Source organism: Callospermophilus lateralis, chromosome 3, assembly GCF_048772815.1.
Source record: "Callospermophilus lateralis isolate mCalLat2 chromosome 3, mCalLat2.hap1, whole genome shotgun sequence".
Taxonomy (NCBI): Eukaryota; Metazoa; Chordata; class Mammalia; order Rodentia; family Sciuridae; genus Callospermophilus; species Callospermophilus lateralis.
Genome location: NC_135307.1, coordinates 171382979 through 171395152, shown reverse-complemented (window position 1 = coordinate 171395152; position 12174 = coordinate 171382979). Strand labels below are relative to the sequence as shown.

The following is a 12174-nucleotide window of genomic DNA, read 5'->3' as shown; positions in this document are numbered from 1 at the left end:
AGCAGGGTCCATCCCCACCCTCCCTCCATTCCCCTGGCTTCTTCTTACAGAAGTGCAGCATCCTGTGAAGATCTCGTACGGCCAGTATGAAAAGTACCTGAAGGCAGACAACATGATCCGGACCACAGCCATATGCAAGCTGGCCGATGAGGACGAGGTGGTGGTGGAACGGGACCTCGTGCTGGACAACCCCGCGCTGATCCTGGAGGTAAGGGGATGGGAGGAGTGCCTCGGCCCCCAGCGCCCAGCCTCCGCAGCTCGGCACAAATGGTAGAGAACCAGGCTCAGCTTGGCTCAGGTCTCTGCCAAATGCCTCAGCCCAGGGCTCTGCTCAGGCCACAGTGTGTGCTTCCTGTCTGGAGAGATAAACAGGCACAGCTGCTGGCTGTTTCTTTGGTTCCCATTCTTGACCCACTGGGGACATCAGTGAGGCAGGACTGGGGAGGGGCTCGCTTCAGCCTGTTGGACCATTACCGAGCACGTGCTGGACTCTGGGCCTCGCTGGGCCCAGGAATCCCAGAGGCCCAGGCTCAGGAAACCCAGGGTCCACGGAGAGATCCAGTGTCCTTCCGTGGCTGCAGCTCAGTCACCATCCATGGATCAGATAACTAGCAGACTTGACTCCCCGCATCTCCCCAGCCTCTGGAGCCCAGGGGTTGTGGAATCATGGACTCTTAGAAGCCAAATCTCAGGTTCTTATATCCTGTCATTCACATCTAGGTAAAGCAAGGCCCAGAGAAAGGGGAACAGCCAGTTCCTACCAGAGCCGGGGCTAGACCTCTGGCCCCTTCCCCTAAATCTATATCCTTTCCAAAGTTGGTCGCCACAGCAGTATCCAAAGTGGCTGAGCCCTAGGACCCTCTCTCTGCGTTCAGAGCTGGCCTTTGTCTGCAGACTCTGCTCCCAGACTTCCTAGGAGCCCTGCCATGCAGGGGCCCCAGCTACCACTCTGTCCCTTCTTCAGTGCCAAGAAGGAGCATCTGTGTGGACTCTAAGCCTGTCTGTCCCCCTTCAGCTTCCCCAGTGCCTGGGTGGCCCATGTGAGGACAGCAGGCAGAGGCAGTAATTCTGACCTCAGGCTGAGCATCAAATGGGCTCACATCTGGGCCTCAGGATGTATCAGCACCGACACTCTCTCACAGGGATAATAAGACACTTCCCTTTCAGGGTGCCATTTCCCCTGGGAAGCCTTTCCTGATGCCCCCAAATCAAGCCTGCTCCCCAGTTATACACCCCCCTCGCCCGTCTTCTTCCTTCACTGCATTTGTCCCAGCTGAAATGTCTTGTTTATTGGTACAATGATTTGCTCCCCTCCCTGACTGTAAACCCAAGAAGGCAGGTGCTCCCCGAGTTCCGGGCTTTTCACTGTCTCCAGGGCACAGTTTCTTAGTAGATAATCAATATTTGTAAAACACAAAGCACTCCCTCCTTGGGTCATGATTGGCCAGAGCCGTTGGTCTGGGCTCGCATTCTTCCCACCAACCCCCACCCGGGGGGGGGGGGGGACAGATGGTACTGTCAGTCCGCTCATGTGCCCTGTACTGTATAGCCCTCTTGCTTCACAAGGCTTTGCCAAGACACTCTCCCCATCTCTGTTGACACAACGGATGGCCAAGTGTCCGTTCCAATGCCTCAGGCTAGAAAATGACGGTGGCTAGCAGCCAGCTCAGTTATGAAAACATTTTGCCTTAAAATGATGAGTGTTGAAATGAAGCTGTTTTTCCCCCATTCCATTCCTTTATCCAATATCCTCAGACCGCCTTAGAGTTATCTTTTATTCAACATTTTAATTCTACGTCTTTTGGATCTCCATATCAAGGCTACTTTATCTTTACAAAGGAAATCAGAACACGCACAGGCCAGAAGGGTCCCATCGTCAACCTTTAATCTTTATGAAATGCCCCTGAGTTTCCTTCTTACACTCATGTTCTCTCCTCGAAGCCTGCAGACAAAGGAGACGTTCTTGACTTGATTGAACAAATCAAGGCCTCGCTCACTCAGAGCACGGCACAGATTTTTAAACTCGCCAAGGTGATTTGTATGAAAAGATTACAATTTGGGTTAAATCCCATTATCTCATCTGGCACTGATTGACAATTAGCATTGAGGACCTTAGGCGGTGGAGTCAGAAAGTCGAAATACTGTTCCAAAAGTTGACGTCCTCCAAATCTGTGACCTGTGGTCCTCATGCTCTCCTTCCAGTGTATTTACAGATTAGGGTTAGTAGGTGAAGATGGTCAATAGCAATAAAGAAAAAGAAACAAACACGTGGAGATCTCAAATATTGATGGAAAAAATATGACATCTACTTATGTTATATCCTAACAGCCTAAAATAGTGTTTCACTCTTAAAATTATACCATACACTTAAAATCATGGTTGCGAGACCACTTCAATTATGCACAAATTATTGGTCGGTATTGCAAGGCCTGTCAAAAGGAGCGAAGGCTCTGGAACCTGCTGGGCCCTGCTGCTCCTAGTGTGTGGATTTCCCAAGTTATTGCATTAGTCTGAACGCTTTGTCACTATGCAATGAGTTGCTGTGAGGACTAATGACAAGAAAAACAAAAACCAAACTAACAAAACACAGCAACCTCCTGTGATCCTAAAAGCAGAAGAAAAGAATTTCCCCAGCCACACAGTTTCCATAATGCTTTCCTCCCTGTCTGTGATCTCATTTGGTCCCTTCCAGTACAGGAGGGATAATTGCTGGTCTTTACCAGATAGGTCTGTCCAGAGTGCTGGCCAGCTTTTTGCAGAAGGATAACAGCTTTCTCTGGGAGTGGTGACACATGCCTGTAATCCCATTGGCTTGGGAGGCTGAGGCAGGAGGGTTGCAAGTTCAAAGCCAGCCTCAGCAAAAGCGAGGCACTAAGCAACTCAGTGAGACCCTGTCTCTAAATAAAATACAGAATAGGGCTGGGGATGTGGCTCAGTGGTTGAGTACCAATCTCCAGTACCCACCCCCCCCCAAAAAAAAGGACAATAGCTTTCATCTTAAATAGTCCAGGTTACTTTTCTGACCCCGAGTCCTGGCTTCACTTTCTTTACCCTTGACTGGTCAGTGTTGCAGCCCTACCCAGACCACAACATGACACACTCAGAACCAAAGTTTGGAAGGAAATCAGTAGACTGGGTTGTCATCAAAGAAGAGTGGCATGGATGGAGGTGGGGGGACCTAACACCTGTGATAAGGAGCGAAGGGCTCTGGCTGTGAGCCAGGATCTGAGCAGCCTCAGAATCCTGTGGTCACCATCCTCAATACCATGGGGCCTCCTTGGAAGAGAGGCTCTGGCTTCAAGGCGAAAAAAAACAAGCCCAATTACTGGGAGGCTCAAGAAAATGTTATTAAATTCAGCATAAAAAATGTCCTCACACCCCAATAGCTGGCAGTTGGGATGAGCTGTTCTGGGAAGCAGGGGGCTGCCCTTCCCTGCAGAGTAGCAGAGAAGCCATCCTTCGCTCCTCTGCTGCAAGAGACCCTCTCTCCCTCCGAGCCTAGTTTTCACCTCCATAGCATGGGGTTGATGGCGCTAAGAATCCCCTACATGGATGCTGAGAGCCAGCGGGCACTTACGGGGCTAAGTCAACGGCCCTCCCCTTTTCAGGATGTTCTCAGTGACATCTCCCCCACCTGTCACCACCTCATCCTGCCCCGCCCTCACCAGGTGGCCGTTCTCCTCCACAGGTGCTGGATCAGGCTCAGGTGCAGAAGCCTTTGAATGTGCAGATGATCTTCTCCAACCCCCTGAATGAGCCGGTCAAGGACTGTGTGCTGATGGTGGAGGGCAGTGGCCTGCTTCGGGGCAACCTCAAGATCGAGTGAGTCCCAGGCCAGAGTGGCCGGTGGGGGGATGGCAAGAGAGGGCCAGAAGGCCTGCCCTGGGCAGGACAGACAGAGCTCCCTCTGGCCTTCTTCACTTTTTTTGGTGGGGGTTGGGGGGCAGGAGGAGGTGGTCTTGAAACTCAACAGTCTGCATTTGCGTTAGGTTTGGGGGTTCGCCAGTCTTGAGCTCCTGGGAAGTCCCAATTGCCAGAGCTAAGAGCCAGCCCTCAGGGCCCATGCTTACAGGGCCACGGATCTTCCCCCACAGTCCCCTGTTGGGTGTCATAGGGCTAGAGGGTCCAGGTGACCTAGAGAAGCAGCTGGAGGGAGCTGAAGAAGTGGTCAGGGTTGGGGTCACAGAAGGCCCATGGGGCCCCAGGTCTGTGTCTCTCACATCAACACTGCTCTGTACCCTTCCCCATCAGCGTGCCAGCTCTGCGCCCCAAGGAGCAGTCCAAGGTCCGTTTTGAGATCCTGCCTACCCGGAGTGGCACCAAGCAGCTGCTGGCTGACTTCTCCTGCAACAAGTTCCCCGCCATCAAGGCCATGCTGTCTATCGATGTGGCTGAGTAAAGGGCCCCGGCACCCTCCCTACTAACCTGGGTACCACGCAGCAGGGACGCTCACCCGTGGAGTGAGACCCCTGCTTGTGTTGCCCAGACTCCACCCTCAGAGGCTGCCGGACATGAACTTCCAGCACATCCCCCCTCAGCTCCAGGCCAGGCCTTAATCACTGGCCTGTGACTTAATCATTTTTGCACATTCCCAGCTGCTGCCCCTCCGCTGCAGCTTCCTGCTGTGAACCCCATGACCCTGCTCACCCTTCAAGCCGGTCAGAGCACCGACCCAGGCACTCTCCACATGGATACGGGGAGGAAGCCAGTCTGGACTGCTTGGTGATCCCCAGCCTGCAATTGGAACACATCTGCTCTCCGCCCTTGGGTCACCATGGACGGCAGGGAATGCTTAGTTGATCTGCTGTAGCGTAACATCCTTACACTCAAAATAAATAAGTGCAATCACATGGCAACAACTCTAGCGACTGCTGTTTTGCCTGGGCTGGTGGAGGAGACAGAGGGGCCAGGGTCAAGTCCTTGTGGAGAAAGGATGAACTTGGGGGAGTCCTTGTCGTCTGTGTTCCAATGCCCGGAGGAGGTGGAGTTCTTCTGTGGGGCTCCAGGTGCAAAAACAGGACGACATTTCAAGCCAATTCATGGAAAGATTTCTAACATGAGGTCTAAAAACAGATAAGGCTGCCTTAGGAGAGAGTTTCTGGTCACAGTAGGCTCCAAGCATATCCTGTGTGCTGGGAAAACTCTTTTAAAAAGTGACTCTACATGTTTCCCCATTTTCTGTTGCTGTAACAGAAATTCGTGAGGCCACATAATGTTCAAAGAAAAAAGAAACACTTGACTCACCGTTTTGGAGGTATCAGCTCTGGTGAGACCTTCATGGCAGATGGCAGGAGTCTATGTAAGAGGGAAAGATAAAATGTCAGAGAGTGGGGAGGGACTGTCTTACTATGTTAAAGCAACTTGTTCTCATGACAATTAACTAGAGGTTCCAGGAGAACTACCTAATCCCGTCCAGCACCTCCCAGTGACCTAATGGCCCCCCAGAATCTCCCTCCCTCTTAAAAGCCCTTCTAGCTCTTAACACACGGCCACCCTGGGAACCAAGCCTCCAGTCTGTGAACCTCCTGGGTGCCTTGCCCAGGACAGAGGCGCCACTTCAGCTGGTCACACAGTGCTGTTGACCAGAACCTTCTCTGCCTTCCCACGTGCTCCTCAAACATTCCTCAGTCCTTGCCCCTTAAAACAACCCCAAGCAGATTCCATGGCTTTCCTGTCACTTGCTCTGGTTAATCGCTTTGTGACAATTCTATGTACTCTCCCAGTTAAAGGGATCCATCTGGTCTAAATAGAAACCTTGACTCCACATCGGCCCAAGACCCCTCCCCTCCTGCTCAGTCCAGTCCTGCCCCAGGCTTGTGAAGGGGGCACGGTTGTCCTAGTCGTCCCTCTCTTCCTTCCTTGCTGGCTCCTTCAAAGCCAGAGCAGTGGAGAGAGACTCAGTGGCAAAGGTCCACTTCCACTGGTGCTGAAGTCGCGGGGCGACCAATCCCTGACCGGGCAGTATTTCAATGCAGTCTCCCTACTGACATGTTTCCTGATGTGGGCCAACGTGGCCCTCTCGGTTCTGGCCCTGGAAGTACAGCCCCCCACCCAGGTGTCATGGAAGTTCACAGTGATGCTTTCATGATGGTGGCCCACTTCATGGGGGCCACTGGCCCTTGGGAAGCTCACCCCCTCTTGCCCCACCAAGCAATAAACCAGTGGGCTGCCCTCAAACGCCCTGTCGTCTGCCTGCGGTTCACGCAGTTACCCGAATCTCCTGAGGGAAGTCAGCAGCAGAATCTGGGTCCACATTTGGCCCCCATGTCAAATGTCCCCAGGAACTCCCACCAGGCCCCCACTCAGATGACTGAGCACAGCAGGTCCCCAGCTGCAGAGCGAGGTGCGCTGTGACGCCTCTTTAAACATCTTCCCCCTCTCTGTGGACTCTTGGGGTCGCCCTTGGCCTTGGCTTGGGGATAGGGGCATTCTATTCCTCATAGACTCTGCCCCAGACCCCATTGAGGAGCATTTGTATAAAACAGACAGACCCCCTCTGCTCTGGATTCTGACTGAAAGAAATCCCAGAAATTTCTATCTCCTTCCATTCATGGGAGGTTTACCCCTGACGAATACCCTCAAGCATCATCTTCACCAGCCAGCATTCCTTGGGGCTACACTAATTACTAGCCACAATAATTTTTCCTCATTTCACCATCTTTCCTGCCCCCATGCAACCCCCCACCCTCCCTCTCCTTTGCCCAATCAAAGTTCCTCCATTTTCCCATGCCTACACCCTCCCCATTTTGGATCAACATCAAAATGCATTCTGTTGTCATATAATAACAAAAAAATAATAATTTTTCTACTCCTTGAATTGGAGATGAACCTCAGTGTTTGGCCTGCTTCGGCCAATAAAACCTGGCAGAGGTGAGATGGTGTGGATTCTCAGAGCCAGTCCCTGGAGAAGCTTCACCCTCTTGGGACAGTGCCCAAGATCACTATATGAAAACACATGATCCATTCTTGTGTCAACCATGGATATGTGTCAATCCTTTGTCCCTTCCAGAAACACCTTTTCAATAAATGTAATTCATAACATCAATAGATTGAAAGATAGGAACCATATGATCATCTCAATAGACACAGAAAAAGCATTTGACAAAATACAGCATCCCTTTATGTTCAAAACACTAGAAAAACTAGGGATAACAGGAACATATCTCAACATCGGAAAGGCTATCTATGCTAAGCCCCGGGCCAACATCATTTTAAATGGAGAAAAATGGAAGGCTTTCCCTCTAAAAACTGTAACAAGACAGGGATGCCCTCTTTCACCACTTCTACTCAACATAGTCCTTGAAACTCTGGCCAGAGCAATTAGACAGATGAAAGAAATTAGAGGGATATGGATAGGAAAAGAAGAACTCAAATTAGCACTATTTGCTGATAATGATACCTCTGATAGTGGGGGATGAGTCCTGCTTCCCCACATGTTGAAATCTGAACATTAGAGAAGCCGGCCAAGGCAAGCTTATGAAGCAGGGTTTATTTAAAAAGGGGCAACAGACTTCTCCTAGAAGGGAGAAGGGGGTCATAGCTGGTATCCTGGTACCCCAAGAAGCGAGGTGTTCCGCCCTTTTTATATGTCCTAGGCTTCCTCTGCTCTCCTGCCTTCCCCCACCCTTATATTTCTCCTTTCTGCCCAGGAATGCTCGGTGGGACGCCCAAAGGTGGGAAACAGGTGGGCTGAAGGGGGAAGGGCAGGGTGGAGCAGCCCAGGACATATTAATTAACAACTTCTAGCTCCCTGTAGGGAGGGGCAATCCCTGGCACAGGTTACCTTGGCAACAGGTTGGAGCAGGGGCAGGTTCTGGATAAGGGTGGAGGAAGGGCTCTGAAGGAATTAACATTCCAATCCCTCAGGGGACAGTCTCCAACTTCCTCCACACACTCAAAATTGGCCTCCTGGATCCGACCTGACTCGATTTACCTATCTATACTGACTGCCTGTCTAATTCTGGCTTCAATAATATGACTCTATACCTAGAAGACCCAAAAATTCCACCAGAAAACTTCTAGAACTAGTAAATGAATTCAGCAACGTAGCAGGAAACAAAATCAACAGCCATAAATCAAAGGCATTTCTGTACATCAGTGCAAATCCTCTGAAAGGGAAATGAGGGAAACTATCCCATTTACAAAAGCCTCAAAAAAAAAAACTTGGGAATCAACAATGAAAGAGATGAAAGATCTATACAATGAAAACTATAGAGCCCTAAAGAAAGAAAACAAAGAAGATCTTAGAAGATGGAAAGATCTACCTTGCTCTTGGATAGGCAGAATTAACATTGGCAATTATGACCATACTACCAAATGCACTATACAGATTTAATGCAATTCTGATCAAAATCCCATGGCATTCCTCATAGAAATAGAAAAAGCAATCATGAAATTCATCTGGAAAAATAAGAGACCCAGAATAGCTAAAGCAATCCTTGGCAGGAAGAATGAAGCAGGGGACATCACTATACCAGACCCTAAATTATACTACAGAGCAATAGGAACAAAACAGCATGGTATTGGCACCAAAACAGACTTGTAGACCAATGGTACAGAATAGAGGACACACAGACTAACCCACAAAATTACAATTATATTAGACAAAGGCACCAAAAACATACAATTGGAGAAAATATAGCCTCTTCAATAAATGGTGCTGGGAAAACTGGAAATCCATATGCAACAAAATAAAATTAAACCCCTATCTCTCACCATGCACAAAACTACACTCAAAGTGGATCAAGGACCTAGGAATTAAATCAGAGACCCTGCATCCAAATAGAAGAAAAAGACCCTAATCTTCATTATGTCGGATTAGGTCCCAACTTCCATAGCACAAGAATTAAAATCAAAAATTAATAAATGGGATGGATTCAAACTAAAAAGTTTCTTCTCAGCAAAAGAAACAATCTGTGAAGTGAATAGAGAACCTACATCTTGGGAGCAAATTTTTACCCCTCACACATCAGATAGAGCACTAATCTCTAGGGTATATAAGGAATCAAAAAGCTAAAAATCCAAAAAAACAAATAACCCAATTAATAAATGAGCCAAGGACCTGAAGAGACAATTCTCAGAAGAGGATATACAATCAATCAATAAATATATAAAAATAACTAGGTATTAGAGAAACTAATCAAAACTACTATAAGATTTCACCTCACTCCAGTCAGAATGGCAGCTATTATGAAAACAAACAACAATAAGTGTTGGCAAGGATGTGGGGGAAAAGGTACACTCATACACTGCTGGTGGGACTGCAAATTGGTGCAGCCAATATGGAAATCAGTATAAATATTCCTTGGAAAACTGGAAATGGAGCCACCATTTGACCCAGCTATCCTTCTCCTTGGTCTATACCCAAAAGACTTAAAAACATACTACAGGGACACAGCCACATCAATGTTTACAGCAGCACCATTCACAATAGCTAAACTGTGGAACCAACCTAGATGCCCTTCAGTAGATGAATGGATAAAATAAATGTGCCAATTGAATATTCAAATGTACTCGATTGAATATTACTCAGCAATAAAAGAGAATAAAATCATGGCATTTGCAGTAAATGGATGGAGCTGGAGAATTTAATGCTAAGTGAAGTTAGCCAATGCCCCCCTCCAAAAAAAAACAAAACAAAACAAAACAGGTACCAAATATTTTCTCTGATATAAGGAGGCTTATTTATAGTGGGGTAAGGAGGGGGAGCATGGGGAGGAATAGACAAACTCTAGATAGGGCAGAGGGGTGGGAGGGGAAGGGAGGGGCCATGGGGTTAGAATTGATGGTGGAATGAGATGAATATCATTATCCAAAGTACCTGTATGAAGACATAAATTGGTGTGAATATACTTTGTAAACAACCAGAGATATGAAAAATTGTGCTCTATATGTGTAATACAAATAGTAATGCATTCTGCTGTCATATATTAAAAAATTAATTTAAAAAAGAGGAATATATAAAAAAAATATTTTAAAAAAGAGAGATATCTTGTTTCTCTGCAAGGAGGGCAGTTAGCTGACAGCTTCAGCTGATAGCACCTTCTGGCTCCTTTTCAGCATTTGAGGCATGCTCTTCCTGGGTAGCTGCAGGCAATGACTGAGCCAGCAGCAGAAACAGGACCTGTTGAATTCTGCCCATCACTGGGTTCCTCTAGTGGGCGATTTTTGCTCTGGGGCTCCCCATCAGGGGTGACTGAAATTGACAGATCTCCATTGCAGACGGAAGCTCTCCTTTGCACATCCCTGATTTCTCCCCTGTTATCTTTCAAAGTCTTTATCACACACTCAACAAATCTCTTAACTTCCTAACTCCAACTCCAGTCTATTATCTGGAGGACCAGCTAATCGGTGGTACCAGGAGTGGCGTAAGAACAGTAATTTGGAGGAGAGCCCGTCTTCATTCCATATCATTCCAGGGGATGTGGAGAGGGTCATCTGGATGGAGACCTTAGAGATTTGGGTTCTCCAGAGGCCCCTGAGCCCTCGAAGCCCATAGAGATGGATGACGCCCTTCCTATTAGAATCCCGCCACATGGGAGATGCTGGAGAAGCCTCTCCTCTACAAGGAAACAGAGCCCCACTCAGGGTCTGTTCCACCCTCTCTCTGCGCTTCCAGGCCAGAAAATGTTGAGTCACGACATAAATTAGTTAGAGACCCATCAGTCCTAAAAAGAGAATAAAGAGACTGTGGTCCAAAAGGATATGTGGAAATTAGCCCACTCAAGACAGCAGGACCAGAGCAGTATGGGAGTGGACTTGAGGGCCCTTGAGTAGGGGGCAGAACAAGGAGGACTTTTAGGGACTTGGGCCATTGTACACACACACACACACACACACACACACATATACACAATTGAACCTAGAGGGACTTTACCACTAAGCCACACCCATGCATGCACCCCTTTTTAAAATTCTTATTTTTGAAACAATGTCTTGCTACGTTCCTGAGGCTGGCCTTGAACTTGAAATCCTCCTGCCTCAGCCTCCTGAGTTGCTGGGATTACAGGCATGCACCTATGTACCCAACTGGGCCACACTTTTCGTGACACAGGATTTAATACTGTGACCACCAGGACACCAATGCTGGTGCAAATTTGCAATGAAGTGGCTCCAAACATCTGGGGAAAGTGATGGCTTATGTTGAGAAAAACTTACCAGGACAAACCCCATCCTAGGCTGAAGAAAATCTGTATCCTACATTAGAAACAAAGAAAGAAATCAATAAATGCAACTCCCTCCTTAAATCTATAGCCAGACTGATCAGGAAAAAACTAAAGATACCATGACTAACATCAGAAATAAAAAGCTGGACGTGGTGGCACACATCTGTAATCCCAGTGGCTAGTGAGGCTGAGACAAGAGGATGGCCAGTTCAAAGCTAGCCTCAGCAAAAGTGAGGCACTAAGTAACTCAATGACCCTGTCTCTAAATAAAATACAAAATAGGGCTGGCTCAGTGGTCAAGTGTCACTGAATTCAATCCCCAGTATCAAAAAAAAAAAAAAAAAAGAAAAAAAAAAAAGAAAGAAAAAGAAAAAGAAAAGAAATAAGTTTTTCGAAGAATAATAAAAGGATACTACAAATAATCTTATGCAAATAAATTTGCATAACTTAGATGCAACAATAAAAACTACCTCCGCATCTACTAAAGGAATGAATTTAAAATGAAGACTGGTAGAAAACTGAACCTAATCCAAGTAGCCAACCACAGATCTGCTTGTTGTATCATATTTTCACGTGGTTTGTTATGCAGCAAAAGATATTATTAAATATTATTAGTTTCCATCTCCATGAAAACTCAAAAGTCCCCTCTTGTGGGAAGCTTTTCCCGAATCTCTCCGCCTGGCTGCATCCCAAACACTCATGGCCTCTCCTCCTTCTGCTCTCCCCTTCACTGTGCACAGGTCTTTTTAGAACATTTTGACATAGTCAACTGGCCTATGACTTTTGACCCCTCTCCTAGACCATGTACTTGTCATGTACAAGAACCATTTCTTTTTTTAGCCCGACAACCTCCACATCTAGACAGTATCAAGTATAAATTAAGCCTCCATATATGTTCATGAAAGAGTTAAATGAATGATATTGTGGATGAATAACTGAATGAATTAAATGATGAATGAAATGAAAATTGTCATTTCTCCCATTCACTGAGAGCGAACACTTTGTTGGT

General features: G+C 47.3%; 1 protein-coding gene across 1 annotated transcript in view; it reads left to right on the top strand.

Annotated features, from left to right (window-relative positions):
* Tgm3 (transglutaminase 3) overlaps window positions 1-4817 on the top strand; it is a 51342-nt gene extending 46525 nt beyond the window's left edge. Inside the window, exons 11-13 of the mRNA XM_076849447.2 lie at window positions 51-208; window positions 3689-3822; window positions 4252-4817. Coding sequence (XP_076705562.2) covers window positions 51-208; window positions 3689-3822; window positions 4252-4399 — 440 coding nt within the window. The 3' untranslated portion in view covers window positions 4400-4817. The remainder of the gene's footprint in view (window positions 1-50; window positions 209-3688; window positions 3823-4251) is intronic.
* Window positions 4818-12174: the final 7357 nt, after the last annotated feature.